At 38.1% G+C, this 26,551-nt stretch overlaps 1 protein-coding gene across 1 annotated transcript in view; it reads left to right on the forward strand.

Annotated features, from left to right (window-relative positions):
• The window catches only part of NOTCH2 (notch receptor 2), a 168,168-nt gene that overhangs the window by 119,435 nt on the left and 22,182 nt on the right, over positions 1-26,551 (forward strand). Inside the window, exons 13-22 of the mRNA XM_021090689.2 lie at positions 5,167-5,359; positions 6,342-6,487; positions 8,051-8,164; positions 11,646-11,765; positions 12,172-12,324; positions 20,171-20,399; positions 21,415-21,616; positions 23,674-23,827; positions 24,218-24,402; positions 26,036-26,168. Of these exons, the coding sequence (XP_020946348.1) occupies positions 5,167-5,359; positions 6,342-6,487; positions 8,051-8,164; positions 11,646-11,765; positions 12,172-12,324; positions 20,171-20,399; positions 21,415-21,616; positions 23,674-23,827; positions 24,218-24,402; positions 26,036-26,168 (1,629 nt within the window). The remainder of the gene's footprint in view (positions 1-5,166; positions 5,360-6,341; positions 6,488-8,050; positions 8,165-11,645; positions 11,766-12,171; positions 12,325-20,170; positions 20,400-21,414; positions 21,617-23,673; positions 23,828-24,217; positions 24,403-26,035; positions 26,169-26,551) is intronic.

Raw genomic sequence — 26,551 nt, forward strand, 5'->3', positions numbered from 1 at the left:
GTTTTATAAACTCCTTTTTCCGTTTCATCTTCATGTCCATTATTTTGCTGATTTCTTAGAACAGTCCATAAAAGTAGATAGATTGGATGTGAAACCAAAAACACAAGTAACAAAAACTAAAATAAACATTTGAGACTATGTTAGGCTAATGAGCTTCTGGACAGCAAAGGAAACAGTCAATAAGTTGAAAAAGCAGCCTACATAATGGGAGAAAATATTTGGAAACTGTGTATCTGATAAGGAGTTAATATCTAAAATATATGACCAACTCATACAACTCAATGGTAAAGATGCAAATAACCCATTTAAAAATTGAACAAAGCTTTTAGAATGGATAAAAAATAAGGTCCTACTGTATAGCACAGGGAACTATATCCAAACTCCTGGAATAGACTATTATGGGAAATAATATAAAAAAAGAATGTGTATGTACATATATATGGCTGAGTCATTTTGCTGTACAGCAGAAATTAGCACAACATTGTAAATCAATTGTACTTTAATAAAAAATAAATAAAAATTGAGCAAAGTGCAGGAAAAAACTCTGTAACTATGTATAGTGACAGATGTTAACTAGACTTATTATGGTCATTATTTTTCAATATTTTCAAATACCAACGTGAATATATTGAATTATTGAATTATGTTGTATACCTGAAACTAATATAATGTTATACGTCAATTGTACCTCAGTTAAAAATGAGAACACATTCGGCAGGAGTAGCTAACCCAATTTTAGAAAATATTATTGGAAAATTCCCAATAATTTCTAGGTAGAGGATACTGGAAATCCTCATTCTGATTCTCAGAGCTACATGATTTAACCACAGACTGATTGTATTTTTAAGCTGTAATTCATTGTATTTCAAAATTCAGTATTATCTGAAACAGGTAAAGTTTTGAAAGCTTTGCAATCTACCAAACCCTAGTGATTTTTGAATGGCATTTGAAAAGCTAAGCATGAATCGTTCGCAATATAACGAATCGTCATTTACAATGTCGTTATACAACTATATAAAATCACCAAAATACAATAAAAATAGATATGAGTTTTATAATCTCATCTCTCTCTACCTCTCTTACAACATTTTCTAGTCAGGAGTAAAGTGTATAAATATTTATAACTTATAAATGTTGAACATGCAGTTGCTTTTAGTTCTCTCAGTCTTAAGCCAATAATGGCCTATCTTGAAGAGGCACACTGCTAACACAAGAAGACATGAGGGGCATTGCATGAAAATGAGTTCATGCCTTTAAAAAGATTTAAATTATGACCAGGAACCCAGACTGCATGTATCAGAAAATGACTAAAGACTAGGGAAGAAAGTTATGGAAAAAATGTATAAATGATGAAGGAAAACAAATAACTGTTTAGAATCAGGAAAAAAATGGGTAAAGGACCTTCTTTTACAAATGAAACATACAAATGGCTAGTAGGTACATTAAAAGATGCTCAACATCACTAATCATCAGGGAAATGAAAATCAAAACTATAATGAGATATCACCTCACCCCTGATAGAATGGCTATTATCAAAAAAAAAAAAAGTAAGAGATAACAAGTGTTGGTGAGGATGTGGAGAAAAGGGAACTCTTGTACACTGTTGATGGGGGTGAAAAATGATACAGTTACCATGGGAGAGAGTATGGCAGTTCTCAAAAAATTAAAAATTAAATTCCCATATGATCCAAGAATCCGCATCTTAAATACATATCTGAAGGAATTGAAATCAGTATTTCAAAGAGGTATCTGCACACCATGTTCATTGCAGCATTATTCACAATAACCAAGATACCAAAACAACGTTAAGTGCCCCTCAGTGGATTAATGGATAAAGAAAGTATGTTGTACTTACACAGTGGAGTATTATTTAGCTGCGAGAAAGAAGGAAATCCTGACATTTGTGACAACATGAATGGAACTTGAGGACATTATGTTAAGTGAGATGAGTCAGACAGAGAAAGATAAATACTGTGTGATATTACCTGCAGAATACAAAATAGCCGAACTCAAAAAAACAGAGTATAGAACGGTGCTTACCAGGGTCTGGGCTGGGGGAGGGGTGGCGAATTGGGGAGATACTTTTTAAGGGTACAAATTTGCAGCTATTATATAAATAAGTTTTGGGGATGTAATGCATAGAATAGCAGTTATGATCAGCAATACTGTATTATATACTTCAAAATTGCTAAGAGGGTGGATCTTAATTGATCTCACCACCACAGAAAGAAATGATAATTATGTGAAAGGATAGAGGTGTTAGCTAACTCTAATGGTAGTCATAGTGCAATATATAACGTATATCAAACTAGCCCATTGTATACCTTAATCTTGCACAGTGTCATATGTCAATTATGTCTCAGTTTAAAAATTAAAAAAATAAAATAGGGAAGTTTTATTGTCTTCATTTACCAATAAGACAGCTGAGAGAGTTTGGTGTATCCATGGTCTTAGCTAGTGAGTTCAGTTGCTAGGACTATGAGTTCCCAGAAGGCAGGGACCTCCCTAATTATCTTTTTGGTTAGTGTCTAAAATAGTGTCTAGCACAGAAATTCCCCATGTGGCTCAGCAGTAACGAACCCGACTGGTATCCAGGACGTGGATTTGATCCCTGACCCTGCTCAGTGGGTTAAGGATGCAGTGTTGAGTGAGCTGTGGTATAGGTCAAAGCTGAAGTTGGGATCTGGCATTGCCATGTCTGTGGAATAGGCCTGGCAGCTGTAGCTCCAATTCAGTCAGTAGCCTGGAAACTTCCATGTGCTGAGGGTGAGGCTCTAAAAAGACAAAAAATAAAAAAATAAAAATAAGAAGTTGGTCTTGTAAAAAAAAAAAAATAAACCAAAAAATAAATAAATAAAATAGTGTCTAACACAGAGCAGACATTTAGTAAATGCTGCTAAGTGAACAGCCAGAACTCACATATGGATTTTCTGACATCCAATGCCATGGACTATACCATGCTTTCCTTCATTAAATGCTAATTTATTGAGCACCTACCTATAAAACAAGCAACATGGATTAACTTCTCATTCAGTACTGAGCCCAAGAAGGAGCATAGCCTTGTGCTGGACATTTCTCTTTTTTTTTTTTTTTTTTTCTTTTCTTTCTTTCTTTATTTATTTTGTCTTTTTGCTGTTTCTTTGGGCCGCTCCCGCGGCATATGGAGGTTCCCAGGCTAGGGGTCGAATCGGAGCTGTAGCCATCGGCCTACACCAGAGCCACAGCAACGCGGGATCCGAGCCGCGTCTGCGACCTACACCACAGCTCACGGCAACGCCGGATCGTTAACCCACTGAGCAAGGGCAGGGACCGAACCCGCAACCTCATGGTTCCTAGTCGGATTCGCTAACCACTGCGCCACGACGGGAACTCTGGACATTTCTGATGGTGGGTTTTCTGATGCTACCTTAAGGGTGGGATCTTGCTAGTGAAGCAGCTGTCAGTCCATCAGGTGAACACAGGAAGAGGCACTTAACCCTCTCAGCTAAAGATGGCTAGAAAATTGATTCTGCAGAGAGCTTTAAAAGCAGATGAAGAAAATGTGAACGAGTGGCTTCTGAGAAGGTTCTTCCCCAAAAAGGACAGAAAATGAAGAAGCCTCTTTATTACTCACATTCTCTACCGGATTGCAGACTAAGGATAACACTGCAGTTGAAGAGTTCTGGCTCTTGGTGCCAGTGGCAAACATCTAAAAAAATTAGAGGTTGAAGCTAAGGAAGTAGTATTTTAAAATCAGTTATTAATAAAACACTTGAGGAAAACAGCAACTACTACAGATTATGGGTTTTTTACCGCAAGAACCACCAATAATGGCTTAGAGAGTCGTGGAGAGTGAAAAAATGTTAATACCCATACTTTAAAGGGGTGTGTGTCTATTTCATTTGGAATTTCCTGTTTTAAATGCAGGGTTGCTCTTTCTTAAATAAAAATGCATGTTTTTATCTGGATCAGAAAATTGTATTCTTTGAAATTTATAAATTCCTTCATAGTAGTTGCTTGTTGCCACTCATTTACAGAATTATGGGTTATTTTAAAGTTGCATATCATTGTGGAATATATAGTTTAATTTATTCAAATCTTGACAAAGCAAAACTCTTATTCCTTTATTCCATTTAAATAAATAAATGTGGAGTTCCCGTCGTGGCGCAGTGGTTAACGAATCCGACTAGGAACCATGAGGTTGCGGGTTCGATCCCTGCCCTTGCTCAGTGGGTTAACGATCCGGCGTTGCCGTGAGCTGTGGTGTAGGTTGCAGACGCGGCTCGGATCCCGCGTTGCTGTGGCTCTGGCGTAGGCCGATGGCTACAGCTCCGATTCGACCCCTAGCCTGGGAACCTCCATATGCCACAGGAGCGGCCCAAGAAATAGCAACAATAACAACAACAAAGACAAAAGACAAAATAAATAAATAAATAAATAAATGTGAAGGTTATAATACATATTATAAGTGTAGTCTTGTATATGTTTTAGAGGAAAAACATATTCACTTGTTTCATATATTTTGAACATTGTTATTTGATGATAAACTACTAATAATTGTCTACAACAGAGTTTCTCAAAATGTAGTATATGAGTCACCTACATTAAGTAAAATGTGGTTTTGAGGATCTAAAGATCTCCTTTTAAAACATACTTTAAGCAACTCTTTTTGCAACTCTCAAATATTAAAGTTTGAGAACCACTGGGCTAGTTTGAGGGACCCTGAATGGTTTTCTCAGTGATCAGAGAACAATAAAATTATACTGAGACTAACTCTTCTTCCTGAGGCAGAAAGTGGATTAATAACAAGTCTAAAAATGAAAGCAAAGTGGCTTTTCTTTTTAACCAATTTTATCATTAAATTAATAGTCCATTCGCCAAGCATTCCTATTAATCAAGTCAATGTAAGAGATTGACTAACAAAAAATGAATTCAGTAAACCTGAAAGCAGTGATAAGCAAAGCTTCTTTGAGAGTACTCAGAACAGCAGCAAGAGGAGCAGCCCTTTGCTCCTTCCTTGCATCGCACCCAGTACTATTGGGTATCTTAGTCCTTAAATCTTGGCATTTGTTGCCCACGGCATCATCTAGCCTATGCAGATGAAGGTGTGAACACAATAGATCTCATAGTTCTGTGTCTATTCCCTGAGCATTTTGGATTGACAAAAATTGTCCCTCTTCTCTACAGGGCAGAGATGTAACATTGACATTGATGAGTGTGCCTCCAATCCCTGTCGCAAGGGTGCAACGTGCATCAATGATGTGAACGGTTTCCGTTGTATGTGCCCCGAGGGGCCCCATCACCCCAGCTGTTACTCGCAGGTGAATGAGTGCTTGAGCAATCCCTGCATCCATGGAAACTGTACTGGGGGCCTCAGTGGGTGAGTAACTGCCATGTATCAAGAGTTTCTTATTGACCTGTGTCAAGCCGCCTGGATTTTAGTACTGACCATACCCTGTAGAAGTCAGGCAGGACTTGAGAATCACAGAGTATGATGTTGAGGCCCAGGAGATAGTCCTATCTTCTTGCTGTGTTTGCCAGAGGACAGGGCTCTGGGCATTACCACTTGCCTTGCTTATAACAGGTGAAAGAATGAAGAGTATATTTAGAGGCAGATAGGAAATCATGTTATTTCCAAGATAAATTAACTCAATATTCCCATTTCAAAGTGTAGCAGCTTTCAAGCATCCCCACACATCTACTTTTTCCTTTCCTTCCCATCTACTTTTTTAAAAGATCTCCAGACAAGGAGGCTGTTATCTCCTGATATCACATTCTAAGTGCTAATGATGTTCAGATTGTGAGAAGTATGCATTTATTTCAGATATCTTCATTTTTGTTCCTTTTCCTGCTCAGGACCCCAGGTGCTTTTGGGGCTAGGGTTTCAGGTCAAAACAAAGCATGTCTCAGAAGTGAGACATCCCAGGAGCTCTTCAGAGTGGCCTAGAGTCTCTGAAACTAACCTACTTCCTGAGTGTTTGTTTTGTACCAGAAACAAGTTGATCCTAAGGTTTGCTTTACTTTTATTTTATACAGAAGAAAAGAAACTACAGATTTATCCATGTTATTGTGTCTTTCAGATTGTCCCAGTATGCTGTACCAACCACTGTTTACATGTGAAAGCTCACTATACTTAATTTTTCTGGCTTCTTTGTGGCGCAGGAGGGTGTGTTTACTGAATACTCTAGATGGGCCCCCATGATTCACATGATGACCCAAGTATAGGTCCTTAGAGGAGCAGAAATGTGATTAGCTTACCCAGGAGCCCCTCTTTCCCTCATTTCTTTAGAATGCTGTATTTTTCAGCCATCACTCAATTGTACATCCATCCCCTAACAGTAAAGAATTCTATCTTCTTTCAGATACAAGTGCCTCTGCGATGCAGGCTGGGTTGGAATCAACTGTGAAGTGGACAAAAATGAATGTCTTTCTGATCCATGCCAGAATGGAGGAACTTGTGACAATCTGGTGAATGGATACCGGTGCACTTGCAAGAAGGGCTTTAAAGGTGAAAACAAAAGTGCATATTTTTATTTCCCTTCTCTCCCTTTTTGTTGGTGCCTTTGGCTTGACTCACTTCTTTTCCTTTTTTCCTATTCATTCATACAGCAAGAGTAACGTGAGCGCTAATATTTGTAAAGTAGTTGGAGAAAAAAAAACAAAAATAGATTTAGACATAGATTCTACTTTGAGACTAGCAGAGAGGGGAGCTATTGAAACAGGACTATTTAAGGTGAGTGACTAAGATTCCACTTAGGCAATTTTGGAAAGGTGTTCTAATTGTAAGCTCTAGTGTAGGCTTGATTTTGTGATAATTCAAAAGATATTGGGTGATAGGATGAAAATTTTGTTTTACTGTAATCGTAGCAATAATATCATGGAAGAACCCACATGTTTAAAACCCTTCCAAATTCTCTTACACATTGAGATATTCTTAGATTCATAGTCACACATGGCCTTCTGGAAAAACCTGTGATGGTGGGAATTGCGTAAAATAATTTTTTTGAGTTATCATTGTTGTATTTCTCCTATCACTTTTTTTTTCTTAGAAACTCAAGAGAAATCTGTGGGTAAATCATTTATATTTGCACTTCACTATCCACTTAGTCATTGATTTCACCACTCAAAAATTGTGCCAGGCTTCTGTGATACATTAGTATGTTTCAGAGTCACTTTATTTAATTATTTGAGAATTTCCTGAGACCACATTTCAATCATTAGTTTTCTGATATTGACATATATTACCTCTGCAAAAAAACCTTACTGATTTAAAAGCTCTTTTGTTTCTTTGTCTCATTGAGATTTGCTTATCAACAAAATAAAAAGCAAAATGTAAAGTCCAAAGCTGTATGGCTCTTGAGTAGCAGAGTACAGTTTGAACCCAGACTTCTGTACCATCTTTTTTCGTTTTTGTAGTTCTGTAGCTCCTTGGTTCTAAGGCTCTGTACCAGGCGCTATTGAAGGTGCAAAGGTACTGTCCTGTCCCCATGAATGCTTCCTGACTTTTCTGTTTCTCAGAGTGGGAGTAGATTTCATGTCTTGGATCAGGGGAAACAGCTTTGTGACTTCAGGAGACACAACCACGTCGATGGTAGAGACTATGCGTTTGAAAGAGTGGGCATAAAACAAAGGCTTTCACTATGTATTCAAATATTTTATCCTTTGATAAATTATACCCTGTTTTTAAGTCTTGACCAAATACTTTGTATAGAAAGAGCTTCTGTTTAGATATAACGGTTTTTACCCTAATGCACTTCTTGGTCTATTATGGAGAAATTAATTGCATTCGGAGGTACATTAGACTTCCAGGCTATTAGAATATACTGTTCTTCCATTCTTTTTTTTTTTTTTTTTTTTTTCTTTGACTGATTAAACACCTTTACTGACTGACTGTATGTCAGGGTCTTATCACTGAAAGGAATGAAAAGGTATTTCAGTGGCCTGGAGAAGTTAGTGCAATCTCTGAGGTGTTTAATATTCACCACTGAGAGACTCAGTTAGTAATTGAGATAATGAGGAGGCTAACAGAGAGTTTCACTATTTTTGGTTTTTCATTTTTTTCTGTCTACAGGCCATAACTGCCAGGTGAATATTGATGAATGTGCTTCAAATCCATGTCTAAACCAAGGAACCTGCTTTGATGACATAAGCGGTTATACTTGCCACTGTGTGCTGCCATACACAGGTGAGTCCTGCAAGTGCCGGGAATAGAGGGGCTGCCTGGTCTTACCCTGTCGTTCCAGACCCCTGAGTCTTGGAGATGGAATCTGAGGGGCAGTGCTGCTACTCTGAGGAATCACTCCCTGGTCACCCTTCCTCCCTCACTGACTGGGTCTTGCACTCTGAGAAAACATTATGGCCTCTCTAGATGCAAGTCATGAGGAAACTCATTTGCTGTCTTTATTTCTTAGCATTTGAAATTTAAATACACACACACACACACACACACACACACACACACACACACACACGGCTGGAATTGATGGATAGCTGATGGTTTAGTCATTATTTGAATGGACCCAGTGTGTTCTTAGTTTTGTTAACACAACAAATACCACATATTGGCCATTTACTGTGTGTAGACACTACATATACATACTTTGGAGTATTTAGTACTTAAAATAATTCTACAGATTAGAAGTTCCTATCACCGTTTTATACATGAGGAAGCTGAAGCAAGAAGAGATTACTTGGCTAAAGGTCATAGCGAAGTGGTAGATCTAGGATTTGCCCCCAGTCTTTCTGAATCCAAAACTTGTCCTTTTTTTTTTTTTCTGTCTTTTATGGCCACACCTACGGCATATGGAGATTGCCAGGCTAGGGGTCAAATCAGAGCTGTAGCTGCCGGCCTACACCACAGCCACAGCAATACCAGATCCGAGCCACATCTGTGACCTACACCACAGCTCATGCCAACACCAGATCCTTAACTCACTGAGCAAGGCCAGGGGTTGAACCTGCATCCTCATAGATGCTTGTCAGGTGCATTTCCACAGAACCACAGTGGGAACTCCCCAAAACTTGTCCTCTTAACTGTCATTCTTCTCCTCACATACACTGCCCTACATCTCACCTAGAGGGGTACTGCCCCTTGGGTGGTGATCACACACAGAGAAGACATGGGTGTGACTTCATTGCATATCAGTTGTTCCTTGTTTCAGGTGGTATTACAGGAATGGGCAAGACAACTTGTCCTTGGTTTCTCCTGCTTCATTACAGCCACCTAGTGATTGGTTGTATTTGTGTGGCTCCTCTACCTCCTTATAAACTGTGGGGAGCAAAACAGAAACTGTGGGGACAGTGGCTTTGCATGCTTCTTCAGTGCACCGCATGTAGGCAGGAGTTTGGCTGAGTTCTTTCACTCTTGGGGTCTTGAGCTGTTGACAGTAGCTGTTTCTGGAGACTCTAGGCTGTTCAGAGTAGCCAGAAGCATGACTCTATTACCTGAAAGACTTGATACTCCCTTGTTATCTTTACCAAATCTTTACAAGAAATGTTCATGGAGGGAAACTGCACTTTTACCAGTTTGGTTGATGATATATGATCAAAGTTATGGGGATTCCTAGCTGTCCTCAGACAGTCTGAATAATATCATTCCATAGTGATTGTGCTGATCACATTTGTTGATACTGAGAAGATTATTTCAGAGCCATTAGACTGAGAACTGATGGCTGCAGAGAGACAGAAACAGGAGTCACTATGCTCAGGCGCATAGTAGACTTACCCTAATGTGACTGAGGTGCACAGCTCATCCTGAAAATATTTGTCTTCTTGCTACTCAGATATTATAAGAAATTTGACTATATGCTGGCTGTTGTTTTTTCTGCATATTAGAATCTTAAAAAAAGAATTTACTATGTATGGGATTTGAGAAATTATATTAGATTGAAAGCATATGCAGATTAAAATTTCAGTGCTGAGTGTAGCAAAGGGTTCTAAGTGTCATTGAGTTTGGCCAGCATGCAGGAACTGAGCAACACTGGCTTCCTTCCAAGCCACTCTTCTGACCAGACACATTAAAGACTAGTTAGGAATATTGGTGAAAATTTGTGGCATTTTTTTTTCTTTGTGAATACAAAACTTTAGGATAACATTTTAAATTGAGTTAGCTATATCTTGACTTTGTTGATGTATAATTGATTTACAACATGATATTAGTTTCAGTACAATATAGTGATTCAATATATTTGAAGATTATACTCCATTTAAAGTTATTACAAAATAATGGTTACATTCCCTGTGCCGTGCATTATATCCTTGTAGCTTATTTATTTTATATATAGCAATTCGTATCCCTTAATCTCTATCCTTGTCTAGCCTCTCCCCCATCCTTTTCCCCACTGGTAACTACTAGTTTTTTCTCTGTGTGTTTGTTTCTGTTTTGTTGTGTTCGTTTGTTTGTCTTGTTTTTCCAGTTCCACATATAGGTGATAATATTAGTCTTTTTCTCTCTGACTTATTTCACAAGCGCAACACTTTCTAAGTCCATCCATGTTGTTACAAATGGCAGAATTTCATTCTTTCTTACAGTTGAGCAATATTCCTCTGTGTGTGTGTGTGTGTGTGTGTGTGTGTGTGTGTATAACATATCGTCTTTATTCACTCGTATGTTGATAGAAACTCAGGTTGCTTCTATACTTGACTATTGTAAATAATGCTGCTTAGAACATTGGCATGTTTTATCCTTTTGAATTTGTGTTTTCATTTTCTTCAGATATATGCCCAGGAGTGGGGTTGCTGGATCATATGGTAGTTCTATTTTTAGTTTTTTGAGGAGCCTCCATATTGTTTTCCATAACGGCTGCACCAATTTACATTCCCACCAACAGTGTATTAGAGTTCCCTTTTCTCCACATCTTTGCCAACATTTTTTATTTGTGTTCTTTTGAATGATAGCCATTCTGACAAGTGTAACTTGTAACTTGACTTTTAAAAACAACTTTATCTCCCTGTTAATAAAAGCATTCTTTTAATTTTTTTTTTGGTTGGAAACCTTTTATTTAGGATACTAAGGTAGGAAATGTGGGTGGGCAACTATCAATATCATGTTGTTGATGTTGCTATAAGGAGAGATGTCGCTTCACTCTTTTCCATCTGATGGCCTTCTGATCAGCCCCGTGGCCTTCTGGAACAGGGCAACAGAGGTTTTGAGGAGTAGGAGGCTATGTTGCTGCTTCTTCCCTGCTCATGTGAAGGAGGATCTCTATGACTAACTGAGTAGATGAATCTTAGCTATGAAGATGCGGCAGCTGTCACTCCTGATTGATGCAGGTTTCCAAATCCATGTAACCACTCATGATGATAACATGAAAATGACAACAGCCCAACAGTTGTTGAGTACTTACTTTATGTGTTGGCTCTATTCTAATAAGGACTTTGTAAGCATTTTTCATTTAATCCACAAAAAGCCTCTATTATAAGTTACATACCATCCTACTTCCCATCTTATTTATGTGGAAGGCTCAAAGAAGATATAAGTGACCTGAGATGACACTGTTAGACTGACATCAGAGCCAAGATGCGAAGGCCTATAGGTCTCTCAGATTCCAAAGCTCTTACCCATTATGTTAGACCTGAATTCAGAAAGCATCCTTTGGTACAGAATTTGGGGAAATTTCCATTTCTTTGGATAGTTCTCTGTATAAACTCTGTCATTTGCTTTACAGGCAAGAACTGTCAGACTGTGTTGGCTCCTTGTTCCCCAAACCCTTGTGAGAATGCTGCTGTTTGCAAAGAAGCACCAAATTTTGAGAGTTACACCTGCTTGTGTGCTCCTGGCTGGCAAGGTAATGACATGGGAATGGAGAAACCAAGAGTGTTAAGTGATCAGGTTGTGGAGGGCATGGTCTTTTGAGGCTTGCCCTTCTTTGTCAAGAACAACGAAGCTGCTATCTGGAATGTCTTAGGGAACGTTTCCATTTTGCATGTCTTTGGCGTCCCCTAGTGGCTGGAAAGCTCCAACCTGAAACCTCCAACTTGAGTCAGAAAGCAGGACTTTCAACACGGAATTTTAGCCCCTGGGTAGCTACTTACCAGGGGCACAGAACCCTTGAGCGACTTCCCAAAGCAGGGGACCAACCAGAATATCCTTGGAGTAGCTCCACGCATCCCAGCTGAAGCTCGGTCCCCACCTACATTTCTGTGTGGATCAACTTGCAAAGACTAGACCATTTGTTGCCCCTTTGTTTCCAGGTCAGCGATGTTCAGTTGACATTGATGAGTGTATCTCCAAGCCCTGCATGAACCACGGTCTCTGCCATAACACCCAGGGCAGCTACATGTGTGAGTGTCCTCCAGGCTTCAGTGGTATGGACTGTGAGGAGGACATTGATGACTGCCTTGCCAGTGAGTATTCCAGCCAGCTTGCAAGTCCCTGAGGGTGAGGAAAGCACAGGGAGCAGAGAAGAGGTCAGCAGAGGCACTGGCTTCTCATTGCTGAGACTGGCCATCCAGTGGTTTAATATGTCTTTAATATTCATATTTTTAGAAAATCTTTTTGAAGTTAGTGGCTTTAGGAGTCAAGCCAATGAAATCACTTTTAAACCTCCCCTTGCTGATTTTATGTACATTGACAAAAGTGGGGACAATGCTATGAAAGCTTTAAAAAAAAAAAAAAAAGCTGATCTATTGAAGCACAGTTAACATAGAGTACACTGCCAGTATTTACATGTACAATTCAGTAAGTTTTGACATATGACTACTGAAACCAATGCTCCAGATAACTGAACGTATCCATCCCCTGAAGGTATTCTCATCTCTATTGTAATTTAACTCTCCTTGCCACTCTTCTATCCCAGGAAACCAGACATCTACCTCTGTCATTATAGGTTTGTTTGAAATTTTTACAATTTTACATAAATAGAACCATGTAATAATATAATCTCTTTTGAAGAGAGGGAATCTGATTTCTGTCATTCAGCATACTATTTGAGGCTCACCCATGTCGTGTGTATCAGTAGTTCATTCTGTTTTGTTGCTGAGTAGTATTCCATTGTTTGGATATACTGCAATTCACTAGTAGGACATTTGGCTTTTTTACAGTTTTTTTATAGTTTGCTATGAATGAGTCTGTGGACATATGATTTCATTTCTCTTGAGTAAATGTATAGTAGTAGAATAGTTGAATTATGTTGTAGATATATGCTTAACTTTTTACAAAATTGCCAAAATGATTTCCAGGGTAGTTGTATCATTTTCATTTCCATGAGCATTGCATGAGAGTTCCAGTTGAACCACATCCTCAGGAACACTCATTATGATTATTCATTTTAATTCTAGCCTTTCTAGTGGGTATGAATGGTATTTCACAGTAGTTTTAAGTTGCATTTCCCCTATTTGTTAATGAAGTTGAACATCTTTTCATGTGCTTATTGGCCACTTGTATATCTTACTTAGTGTAGGTATATTCAAATTATTTTTTCTGTTTAAGAAATTGGATTGTCTTATTATTGAGTTGAAAGAGTTCTTAATATTTTAGACATAAATTCTTTGTCAGAGTTCTTTCTCTCTTTTTCTTGGTGTGTCTGGGCAGAGGTTTGTCAATTTTGTTTACCCTTTCAAAGAATCAGCTCTTGGTTTTATTGATTTTTTTCTGTTGTTCTTTGAATCTCTGTTTTATTGATTTCCTCTCTATCTTTATGATTTCCTTACTTCTGTTGACTTTAGGTTTTGTTTGTTCTTCTTTTTCTAATTTTTTAGGTGGTAGGTTAAGTTGTTGACTTGAGATTTTTCTTCTTTTTTGAGGAAGGCCTGTATCACTATGAACTTCCCTGTAAGAACTGCTTTTGTGGCATCCCATAGATTTTGAATGGTTGTGTTTTCATTGTCATTTATCATGAGGTATTTTTTAATTTTCCTTTTGAGTTCCTCATTGACCTATTGGTTTTTTAGTAGCATGTTGTTTAGTCTCCATGCAGTCAGGTTTGTTGGGTTTTTTTGTTTGTTTGTTTAATTTCTTTTTCTGTGGATCATTTCTAGTTTCATGCCATTGTGGTCAGAGAAGATGCTTGTAGTAATTTCTATACTCTTAAATTTTGAGGTTAGTTTTATGCCCCAGTATGTGGTCAATCCTTGAGAATGTTCCATGTGCACTGGAAAAGAATGTATATTCTGATTTCAAACATTGAACTAACCTTAAATCCCTGAGATAAATTCTACTTGGTCATGATGTGTTATGTCGCTTAGGTATTACTGGATGTTATTTCTCAAAATTTTGCCAAGAATTTTTGTATCTGTTTATGAGGCACATTGTTCTCCATTTTTCTTATACTGTATTTGTATGGTTTTGATAAGAGGGCAATACTGGTGTCATAGAGCAGATGGTGAAGTGTTCCCTTTCTATTTTCTGGAAGAGTTTAAGTAGAATTAATATTATTTCTACTAAACATCTAGGCCTGGAGCTTTCATTCTGAGAAAGTTTTTAATTGTAAATTTAATTCTGTTAATAGGTGCTTGGAATATTTATTTTTTTATTGAGCTTTGGTAATTTGCATCTTTCAAGGAATGAGTTTTACTTTAAGTTGTCAGAATTGTTGACATTGAGTTACTCACTATATTCCTTTATTGTACTTTTAATGTTTATAAAATCTGTGCTATTTCTCTTTTCTTATTTCAGGTATTGGTAATTTATATCTTTTTTTCTTCTGATTTCTCTGGGTAAAGAGTTATTGATTTTAGTAATTTTATTAGTGAACTCATTTTTATTTTTATTTTATTTATTTTATTTCATTTCATTTATTTTATTATTTTATTTTATTTATTTTATTCCATTCATGAGATGAGGCTTTATTATTGCCACTTTACATCTGAGAAAATAGCAAATTCGGGAGTGATTTGGTGTGGAGCACATGACCAGTAAGTAGTAGAGTGGGAATTCCAGCCCAAGCCTGGCTGAGTTTAAATTTCAATCTCTTTCCTTAAACCTGTGCAACCCTTTTCTCCAAACAGAAGTACAGGTCATCACTGCAGGAAATTTTGAGCAATGTCTCCGTGTTTAAGGCAGACATAAAGACCGATTCAATTCCCTTTGTTAGTAGTGAATCCTTTTTTAGTTTCATGATTTTTCTCTAGTGTTTTACTGTTTCCAATTTTATGGATTTCCGCTCTTTATTTTTTTCGTTGCCTGTTTTGGTTTAGTTTGCCCTTCTTTTTCTAGTTTCTTAAGATGGAGGTTTAGATTTTATCTTTCTACTGCTTCTAATATAAGCATTTAATGCTATGTATTTTTCGTTAAAACACTGCATTAGCTGTATTTAACAAATCTTGATACATTCTTTTAATTCAGTTAAAAATACTTTCTAGTTTCCATTTGGATATGTTCTTTGGCTCACAGGTTATTTAGAAGTGTGTTCTTTAGTTTCAGTATATCTGTTGCTGCTGGCTCCTTCCAGGTAGCTTTTGCTACTGATTTCTAGTTTTATTCCACTGGTCAGTGAACATACTTCTCATGACTTGAATTGCTTTAAATTTATTAAAGCATGTCCTATGGCCCCGTGTATGGTCTGTTTTGGAAAGTGTTCTGCATGCAGTTGAAAAGAGGATCTATTTTGCTTTTTTTTCTAGTGGAGTTTTCTATAAATGTTATTAATTCAAATTGAATGACAGTATTTTTAAATCTTCTGTTTCCTCCCTGGTGTTCTGTCTACTAATTCTATCAATTATTGACATCTCCATATTGAAATCTCCATTATTGTGTATTTGTCTACTTTGCCTTGTAATTCCATCAGTTTTTGTGTAATGTATTTTGAAGCTATGATATTAAGTACATAAACATTGAGGATTGTTATGTCCTCTTGAAGAATTGAGTCTTTTGTTATGAAATGACCTTCTTTAACCCTTGTAATGTCCCTTGCTTTGAAGTCTACTTTGCCTGATATTAATATAGATACTCTAGCTTTCTTTAGATTATTGTTAGGGTGTATATTTTTTCCATGCTTTTACTGTTGGCTTATCTGTGTCTTTAAAGTAGGTCTCTTTGTAGAGAGCATAGAGTGGGTCTTGCTTTTTATTCTCTAATATGTCAGTGTCTGTCTTCTAATTAAGGTGTGTGTACCATTTAAATTTTTAAAAGAATTTATTTTATTGAAGTATAGTTGATTTATACTGTTGTGTTAGTTTCTGCTATACAGCAAAGTGATTCAGATATATATAATATTTATATATTATATATAATCATTTGCATCTGCTAATCCTAAACTCCCACACCCTTCCCCATGCCCCCTTCCCCTTGGCAACAAGTAAGCTCTTTGTGTCTGTGAGTCTGTTTCTGTTTTATAGATAAGTTTGTGTCGTATTTTAAATTCCACAGATAAGTGATATCATATGTTATTTTTCCTTCTCTTTCTGATTTATTTCACTTAGTAAGAGAATCTCTGGGTCCATCCATGTTGCTGCAAATGGCATTATTTCATTCTTTTTCATGGCTGAGTAATATTCTGTTGTGTGTGTGTGTGTGTGTGTGTGCGCGCACGCGTGCCACATCTTCTTTGTCCATTCATCTATCAGTGGACATTTAGATTGTTTCTGGGTCTTGGCTACAGTAATAGTGCTGCTGTGAACATAGAGGTGCCTGTATCTTTTTGAAATATAGTTTTGTTTGGCTATATGCTTGAGAGTGGGGTTGCTAGTCCTCTAGCAATTCTGTTTTTACTTTTTTTGAGGAACCTTCATGCTGTTCTCCATAGTGGCTGCCCCAGTTTACATTCCCAGCAACAGTATAGGAGGGTTCCTTTTCTTCCACACCATTTCCAGCATTCGTTATTTGTAGTATACCATGTAAATTTAATATGCTTTTTGATATAACTGAGTTCAGTATTTGTCATCTTTCTATATACTTTATCTTTGTTCTTTCTATTTCCATTTCCCTCTTTTTTTGCTTCTTTTTGGAATAATTGAGTATTTTCAGGATTACAATTTATTTCTTCACTGGCACATTAGCTGTATCTTTTTTTGTAGTTGTTGGCTTTGCAGTGAGACTTTAACTCATTAAATTTACATTAAATTGTACTACTTTGTATAGCGTATAAGAGCCTTACAGCAGTATACTTGCACTTAACCTCCCTTCTGCTTTCTGTTCTATTGATGGTATATGAGGTATATATCATAAACTTCCCAAGATACTATTTTTGCTTTAAATGGCCAATTAATTTTTCAAGAAATTTGAAAAATAAAAGTCGTATAGTTTTCTACATATTTGCGGTTACTGGCATTTTTTATTCTTTTGTATAGATCTCTGTTTATATCAGGTATCATTTTCCTTCAGACTTCTTTCGGTCTGAAGAAGTTCTTTTAATATTTCTCATAGTGATTATCTTCTATGTAGATAATATCTTCTAAGTAGTTAAGATATCTTCTAAATAGTTAATTCTTTCTGCTTTTGTGTGTCCAAAGAGGTTTTTTTTTTTTGCCTTATTTAGTTTTCAAAGATATTTTCATAAAGAATAGAATTCTAAGTTGATTTTTCCCTCAAGCACTTTGAAATCATTTGTCTGTTGTTTTCTACCTTGTATTATTTTTAAGGAGAAATCTGCTATAATTCTCATATTTATTTCTTAATACATTATTTTCCCCTCCTATGGCTGCTTTTAAGATGTTCTTTTTCCACTGATTTTTAGCGATTTTATTACAATGCCCCTTATGTACTGTTCTTCATGTTTCTTCTACTTGGGGTTCATTGATCTTTTTGGATATATGGGTCCAAATGTGGAAAATAGTCAGCAACAATCTTTTCAAAACCTTTTTACCTCCCCTTTACAACTTTCATTATACATCTTTAAGTTGCTTAAAGCTTCCTTCTGTATACCAGTGCTCTATTTTACTTATTTTTTTAAATTCTTTCAGTTTTTTCCCCTCAGTGTTTCATTTTAAATTATTATTTGAAGGTATTTTTGATATATTTTCAAGTTCACTAATTATTTCCTCTGTAGTGTTCTGTTGCTATTAATCCTATCTAATATATTTTCCCCCTCAGATACTATATTTTTTATCTCTAGAAGTTTGATTTGAGTTTTTCTTATCATTATCTCTCTCTTTGTCACATTCATTTGTTTTTCTCCTTCTTGAACATATGGATATATTTATCATAGTTACTTTATTTTCCTTACACTGATTCTACCATATGGAAAATTCCTGGGTGCATTTCTGTGGATGAGGTGTGTTTCCTATTTCTTTGCGTGCCTGGTAATTTCTTATTGGACGCTAGACTTTAAAAAAAATCTTTGGAAATGTTTTCAAGCTTTGTTTAGGGTTTATTTGGGAACATCTGATCCTTTTGAGTCTTTTCTTCAAGGTTTGTTGAATGGGTCCAGAACAGACAGCCTTTAAACTAGGGCCAAAATGGCTCATAGTTGAGACAGTACATTCTGAGGACCCTGCTCAGTGCTACAGATACTAGGAGATCTTTTCATTCTGATTGGGATGACCATGAACTAGTCTCAGCCTAGTGTAAACTCTAGGGATTGTTTTGCCAACTTCTTTCTGGTGGTTCTTTCCCTAGCTTCAATACTTTCAACATATGCATGTGATGTACTTATCAGTACAGTTGTCCCTCCGTTTCTGAGGGGATTGATCCTAGAACCCCCACAAATACGAAAATTTGCTGATGCTCAAGTCCCTTATATAAAATAGTGTAGTATTTGCATATAACCCACATGCATCCTACTGTATACTTTGTCATCTCTTGATTACTCGTAATATGTAGTACAGTGTAAATGCTATGTAAAAAGTTGTAAATACAATGTAAATACTTGTGGGTGCATTGCAAATTCAAGTTTAGCTTTTTGGAAATTTCTAGCTTTTTAGAAAAATACCTTCTATTCTTGGTTGTTTGAATCTGTGATTGTAGAACCCACTGACAAGAGTAGGCTGCCTGTACTTACTTCCTTTTGTGGTGTGATTAAATTATTAAAGTTCAGAGGATCTAATTACAATGCAACAAGAATAATAGCGCCTTAATTCACAGCATAGGTGATTTCAGATTATCATATGGATGGCAGCATATTAGGTCCTGGCAGTGTCAAATAAATAAAACCTAGGCCTTATATTTATGAAACTCATAGTCTCTTAGAAAAGAAAGACATGTGGAAAAATAATTTCAATGTTGTATGACTAATAATGAAAAAAAATGTGTCCTAGGTAAAATTGATGGAGAAATTTAAGGAAGTGGGATCAAACTATTTGGATTTCCTTCCCACATTAATTAATATATTAGTCAAAAATTTCAGTGTTTAAACAATTTTCCTATTTGAAGTAGGATTAGCAATATTTATAAATAGATTAAAATAATTCAGTAAATCATTGTGGGTTTCTTGAAAGATGTTATGGAAATTACAGTAACTGTGTACTGTGAATAAGAAAAGGTAATAGAACTTTCACGATTGCTCCAGTAGAAATCGCAAATGAGCCTTGCAATTTAATTAGCGTAATAGATGAATAAGGTATAATAACTATTCCTCTAACAAAATAAGGGCTATATCACCCACCTGGTGTTTAGTCTTCTTTTTATGTTTTTGGCCTGTCTTTGTAATTATATTTTAAGGTCCTTAAGACCAGGAGCTACATCTTATTTTTTTTTTTGTTCTGATTTGTATGCCCTCTCTAATGCAGAGGACCATGCCATGATCATAGCTTAAAATTTCTTGATTAACTGCTCTGTCTTTAAAATACTCTAATATCAAACTATGTGATAGTTAAAGTTTAAAAATCCTTGTTTCCTAATTCTATCTAAATCTAAAAAAGAACAATCAAAAACAAGAAAAGAAGGAAGGAAGAAAAAGGAAAAGGGAACAAGAGAAGGAGGGAAAAGAAAACAAAGGTAGATCAATATAGGGGGCTGATTAATATATATTCTGTCCTACCCCACCCACTCCACCATCACTTACACCTTTTGAAAATCTTTATTGATATTCCTGAGATTCTGTGTATCAGAGCCTATGTTTGATTTGCAAATGTATGTGGGACCAATGCAAATTTTATGACTATTAATTTTGCAAAACTGGTATATGTACAACTCATTCCAGTTATCAAACAGGTTAAAAACTCAGGCAAGTATATTGCATTCATTTTCATAAATGGAGGAATCAGGGTGAAAAAGACATAAAGAAAAGACTGTTCTTAATGTGACTCAGTTCAATCTTTGTGAGTCTAAGATTAAATTGATTAAATTGAGTTCTAATTCTTGTGTGCTATGGCTTAGATCCTTGCCAGAATGGAGGTTCCTGTATCGATGGAGTGAATACTTTCTCCTGCCTTTGCCTTCCGGGCTTCATTGGGGACAAGTGTCAGACAGACATGAATGAGTGTCTGAGTGAACCCTGTAAGAATGGTGGGACCTGCTCCGACTATGTCAACAGCTACACCTGCAAGTGCCAGGCAGGATTTGATGGAGTCCACTGTGAGAACAATATTGACGAGTGCACTGAGAGGTGAGTGGCCCTGTCCTCAGGGACCAGGGAGAGCACAGCACTGGGGCAGATGTAAGGCATCCTCTTGGATTCCACCCCACAGTCATCTCCTATTGCCCAGGTCCTGATTCCTTGTAGGCACCTAGTTACAAGCTCAAAGGTCAGAGTGGGATGGGTCATCTTTTATTTTTTGCTTAGGGAACAGAAATAAATATTTCATTCTCCTTTTGTCTCTTGTTCATTTCAGTTGACAATTAAAAGATTCCTATTTCTTTGCAGATCTGTTATCCCTCTTTAAGTAATTTCTGGGAAGTTTATTTTCTATTTTATTATCAGCAAATTTGTTTTGTTTCTTGTCCATAAATAAATCTAGAGTCAAGAGCTATTTGTTTAACACTTTTCTTATAAATTAACTTGACTTAGGGATAAAATGAAATATGATATGTGGAAAGCTACAGAAGGACTGGGTAAAATCTGGGAATCTTCACTTTTTCTTGAAGTCTCTAATAAACTCAGATTTTTTTTTTATTTCCCCAATACATTATTATTTTTTTTCTACTGTATAGCATGGTGACCCAGTTACACATACATGTATACATTCTTTTTTCTCACATTATCATGCTCCTTCATAAATGACTAAACATAGTTCCCAGTGCTACACAGCAGGATCTCATTGCTAATCCATTCCAAAGGCAATAGTCTGCATCTATTAACCCCAAGCCCCCAATCCATCCCACTCCCTCCCCCTCCCCCTTGGCAATCACAAGTCTCTTCAGCAAAGTAGCAAGATATAAAAGGAAACTCAGATTTTTAAATACTCTAATCTTTTTGGTTGTGCAAAGGAAGCTGGAACTCAGGCTGATTAGCCCTCAGTCTACTTTGGAAAAAGGTAATGTTTACTGGATATAGGAGTTTGGGGTGCTCAGGAGTATTTGCCTCTTAATATCTTAGCTCCCAGGAACCTTTTTTTTTTTAAAGAGCAGGTCAGAAGAACTGGATTACATAGCTGATGCTGTTCTCCCTGTTTGCTTCTCAGCTCCTGTTTCAATGGTGGCACGTGTGTCGATGGGCTTAACTCCTTCTCTTGTTTGTGCCCTGTGGGCTTCACTGGCCCCTTTTGCCTCCATGAGATCAATGAATGCAACTCTCATCCATGCCTGAATGAAGGAATATGTGTTGATGGCCTTGGTACCTACCGCTGCATCTGCCCATTGGGCTACACAGGGAAAAACTGTCAGGTAATTAGATTCCATCCCATTCACTCACCTCCCTAACTCAGCTCCCTCAGAATAGTTGAGTATTATACCTATTCCTTTTCTAGGCAGAATAAGCCTCAACTAGAAGAGAAAATTCTGGATCTCAGGGATGTCCCTGAGATAAATCTAGATAACTTCTTAATAGATGGTAGATTCTAAAAGGGTGACAGTGGAGTTCCCATCATGGCACAGCAAAAACAAATCCGACTAGTATCCATGAGGTTGTGAGTTCAATCCCTGGCCTTGCTCAGTGGGTTAAGGATCTGGCGTTGCCCTGAGCTGTGATGTAGGTCGCAGACACAGCTCGGATCTGGCATTGCTGTGGCTGTGGCTGTGGCGTAGTCCGACAGCTGTAGCTCTCATCAGAGCCCTAGCCTGGGAACCTCCATATGCCGTGAATGTGGTCCTAAAAAGCAAAAAATAAAAAAATAAAAAATTTTAAAAATAAAAAATAAATAAAAAGGGTGACACTGGCAAGATTATATGGATTAACAAACATAAAATTGTTATAATTGGCTAACTATGCAGAAAATGCATGTGGGAAATAAGCAAATGGATATCACTTAGGAAGTACAAAAAGGGAAATAAAAAACCAAAAGGGAATTAAAAAACAAAATACAGTTTTTTAAAGGTCAGATACACCATCTAAGGGGATAATGATGATTACCATGTCTTAAAATATTTTAGGAGTTCCCGTCGTGGTGCAGTGGTTAACGAATCCGACTAGGAACCATGAGGTTGCGGGTTCGGTCCCTGCCCTTGCTCAGTGGGTTAACGATCCGGCGTTGCCATGAGCTGTGGTGTAGGTTGCAGACGCGGCTCGGATCCCGCGTTGCTGTGGCTCTGGCGTAGGCCGATGGCTACAGCTCCGATTCGACCCCTAGCCTGGGAACCTCCATATGCCGCGGGAGCGGCCCAAAGAAATAGCAAAAAGACAAAAAAAAATAAAATAAATAAATAAAATAAAATAAAATATTTTAACATTCACAAAACCAAACTAGTCACACATCTTTTAAATTCAAATCTTTAAATAATACGTTTTCATAGACTGTTGGAAGGATCCCTCAGAGCCAACTAATCTAGCCTTTCATTTCATGGAAGAAGAAACCGAGTCCCAGAGGGGCAAAAGTAACTTTTCCAAGGTTCCATACGAAATAGCCATTGTGTTCAATTTTATGCAGTTTTACCTCTTAAACAACTGTAGATTGATAGAATAACAGGAGTCCCAAGAATTTAGGTATTAATGGCCAAATTTAAATAACCTTACAGGGTACACTTCCATAAGGCTTTGGCTATATTGCACATGGAAATAAGTACATTTGCATATTAAACAGCTTGTTTCAACACTCTGGATCAGGAGGATATTCTTTCTGGGGTTCCTGCTCGCTCACAAGGTAGACTGCAAGTGTGGTGGAGCACTCTGCCCCACCCCCACCCCGCCCTTCTTTCACACACAGTCTGTTTTGTGAGCATGGCCTTCTGCTCCCCAGGAGCCAGGCCACCACAAGTGAATGATGGAGAAAAGTGTTTGTCCGCTTGCACTCTGCCTCAGGCTTTTTCTCAGCCCAAGCTTTTCCCAACAAGCTCTTAGAGAGTTTTCACATTTATTGGCAGGCTGTAAGTCCTTTATCATATTCACCACAGACAGATTTGATCTAGTGGATGTGGATTTCTCACTCAGGAGCAGTACAAAGGAAGTGAGGTCCTCTCTGAAAGCTTTAACTCTTTCTTTCTAGCCCCACAGGATGGCCATATTTCTAGACATAAGCATGATACAGGGAATAACTTACTGGTCTTCCACAAATTCTTGAACATCTATGATAAGAATTTTCAAATAGCAGAGCTAAAAGGAATTAGACTATAAAATGATTAGATTATCTGGGAAGAGCAGATCTGGTTTAAGGCTTGGGTTAGGGCTCTTTTTTTTTTGTTTTTTGTTTTTTTATTAATGTGCTTTCCTTTGATTTCTTAAAAGGCAGTGTAACTTATTTTTTTTTGTTTCTGGCATTTGTTGATGTCTGTGTATGCCCCTTTTTCAGACCCTGGTGAACCTCTGCAGTAGGTCTCCATGCAAGAACAAAGGTACCTGTGTTCAGGAGAAAGCAGAGTCCCGATGCCTGTGTCCATCCGGATGGGCCGGTGCTTACTGTGATGTGCCCAGTGTCTCCTGTGAGGTGGCGGCCTCCCACAGAGGTGAGCTCTGTCCCCCAGACTCAAGGTCAGCCCACCAAGCTGGCCAGTAGCATTTTAGGGCAAGTGTTATTGTGGGAGGAGAGCGAAGGGCAGGCAGCAGTGGATGGACAAGACTCTGGAGAAATGGTCTGAAACGGAAGGTAAAAAGGCAGAGGAGCAGGCCTAGAGATTCCAAAAAGAAATGTATTTGAAGTGAAATGAAGGTATATTCCACTTCCATGGCTTATTTATTTTTAATATAAAACTGGGGATGAGGGTCTTGAACTAGACAAGAGGAAAATAGAAAATTGCATGTATCAACCATCTTAGATTAGTTTTCTCATTAGTTGATCTGAACCTGATGTGTCGTGTGTTCTTCCGTGATGTTTCTTCCTCCACTGGGCTTCCCAGGGGTGCCCGTGGACCGCTTGTGCCAGCACTCAGGCGTCTGTATCAACGCCGGCAACTCGCATCACTGCCAGTGCCCCCTGGGCTACACCGGGAGCTACTGTGAGGAACAGCTTGATGAGTGCTCATCGAATCCCTGCCAGCACGGAGCCACCTGCAGGGACTTCATTGGTGGCTACAGGTGTGAGGTGAGTTAGATGGGTGGGAAGATGGCACCACTTTTCCCAACACTAGCATGTTGCATTTGGCTGTTTATGTTTTATTTTCACAATTTATAGACCTTTTTTGTTTTTACCAATCACAATTACACTGTTTACGAATCACTGTTTCTTTTGGTCTCCCTGTACAGTAAGTTAACAGAGCTCTGGTAAGACGTTTTTACACAAGTCTGGAACCATCTCACTTCCATAGGGTTGCTTCCAGGATTCAGAGCTGGCATTTACTACCAGAGTACATTTCACAGGCACAGCAGCCCAGTGGCCCCTTGTGCTTCCCTGGATAGCAGTTGAGATAGGAGAAGTCACTTTGAGGAGTGTCCCTTTGACCTATGTCATCTTTGTATACAGTCATTGATCAATCAACTAATAATTCTCTCAAAAGAATGTTGCCCAGCCTGTTCTGTGTAGCATCATACTGTTGCACATATATATTTGAGGAAGTATGTGTCCTTTAAGGGACATGTCATTGTTTTCTTAATGTCTAGGCTGATAATGATTAGATCAAGATGTTAACAAAACACCAGAGCCATAAATTTGATACCAGTTTAGGCCATGAAGCAACACTGAGAAAAGCTTTGCTTCTCTTCCTCTCGTAAATGAGCCGAAGATGGCATCTGTATATTGGTCCCTATGTTATTTATTTCTTCACAGCAGGCTTGGACCTGTTAGCTCAAAAGCCACTGGCACCATATTCCGATTTTTACACATCCAGTTGTTTTAAACATAGCCCCAATAAGTAGAATTTAGCCATTGAGAATCTGTCTGCTTTGTATATGCTACAAAACTGCACTTGATATTGCTGGCCTTGGGTGAGATAAGCCCCAGGACCTGAAGATACCAAGCCCCTGCCACCCTCCAGAGCTCTCTGACCCTGAGACTCTGGCCTGGCTGCTGAGCGATAGCACCAAACACATAGGACACCTCTCTGTTACCACCTTCCCTCCGAGTTCCTCAGCCTTCCTCTCCATACCCTCTTTCTCTCTCTGGATGATCTCATGCTATGGGGGACTTACCCCACATGCAAACCTGTCAAAGCATTGCCCAAATAGAACCATTTTGTGGTCCATATCTTCTTCCTTGATCAACCCTGAAAGTCCTGGAACCCAGCCTCTATCCCATACCTAGCCCACGTCTCTCTGCCCCCACTTCTATATCAGTTAGTTTCTCACACATACTTGTAGTTTCCCAAACCTGGAAATCAATACATGTAATATTTTTGCTATCATCCATCCATACCATTTGCATGAGTCATATAAGATCCTCATCGCAGAAAAGGAGTGTATGTTTTAAAGATGGGTAAACCTGCATGTGGGAGGGACAAACATTTTACACAGGAATCACATCTGAAATGTCTCTCAGAATATTTAGTCTTTGCCTTCCTTTTCAAGTTGCTTTTTCAGCTGGAAGAGGTCCATCCAATAAGCCGTGAGCTGACCCTACATAGGATGGTTGGTAGGGAGTGTGGTGATGCCAGAAAGGTGTACAAGAGCTTTGTGGGGGTCGGGGGAGAGGGTCTCAGTAACTTACTAGATCTCACTGGCTCTCGGGGTCTGTGTCCAACAATGGTGCAGCATTTCATGTTCTTTCTGCTCACTCTTGGCAGTGTGTCCCAGGGTATCAGGGTGTCAATTGCGAGTATGAAGTGGATGAGTGCCAGAACCAGCCCTGCCAGAATGGAGGCACCTGCATCGACCTCGTGAACCATTTCAAGTGCTCCTGCCCACCAGGCACTCGGGGTATGAAATCAGCCTTCCCCTGCCTCCATCCAGGGCATGCTCTAAATTATAAATCCGTTTTTAGTGTCAAGGGGGTTTTTAAAAATCAAGCATTTTCTGAATCCTGGTAATTCAAGTCCTTTTATTCATCTCTTGACTAGCTCTGATGTTCTGACTCCTGTTCTCAGTTCTGTCTGGTCGTTGTTGACATCCTGCCTTCTATGAAACACAGGATGTGAAAATGCTGTAGTGCTGCAACAAAAGTGACCTGGTTAGTAAGGTTTCTTGGTGCTTCAAGAGAAAACAACCAGTGGCCTCCTAAATAAATGGTTTATATTTACCAGCTCAGGTATTTTTTTAAACTTGCCAAGTCTTGCCTCCATAAAGTTGGGGGAATGAATGAA

This window comes from Sus scrofa, chromosome 4 (assembly GCF_054392235.1).
Source record: "Sus scrofa isolate SSC_HxYL_T2T_F1_AM1 chromosome 4, Sscrofa_HxYL_maternal_Yorkshire_Landrace_v2.0, whole genome shotgun sequence".
Lineage (NCBI taxonomy): Eukaryota > Metazoa > Chordata > Mammalia > Artiodactyla > Suidae > Sus > Sus scrofa.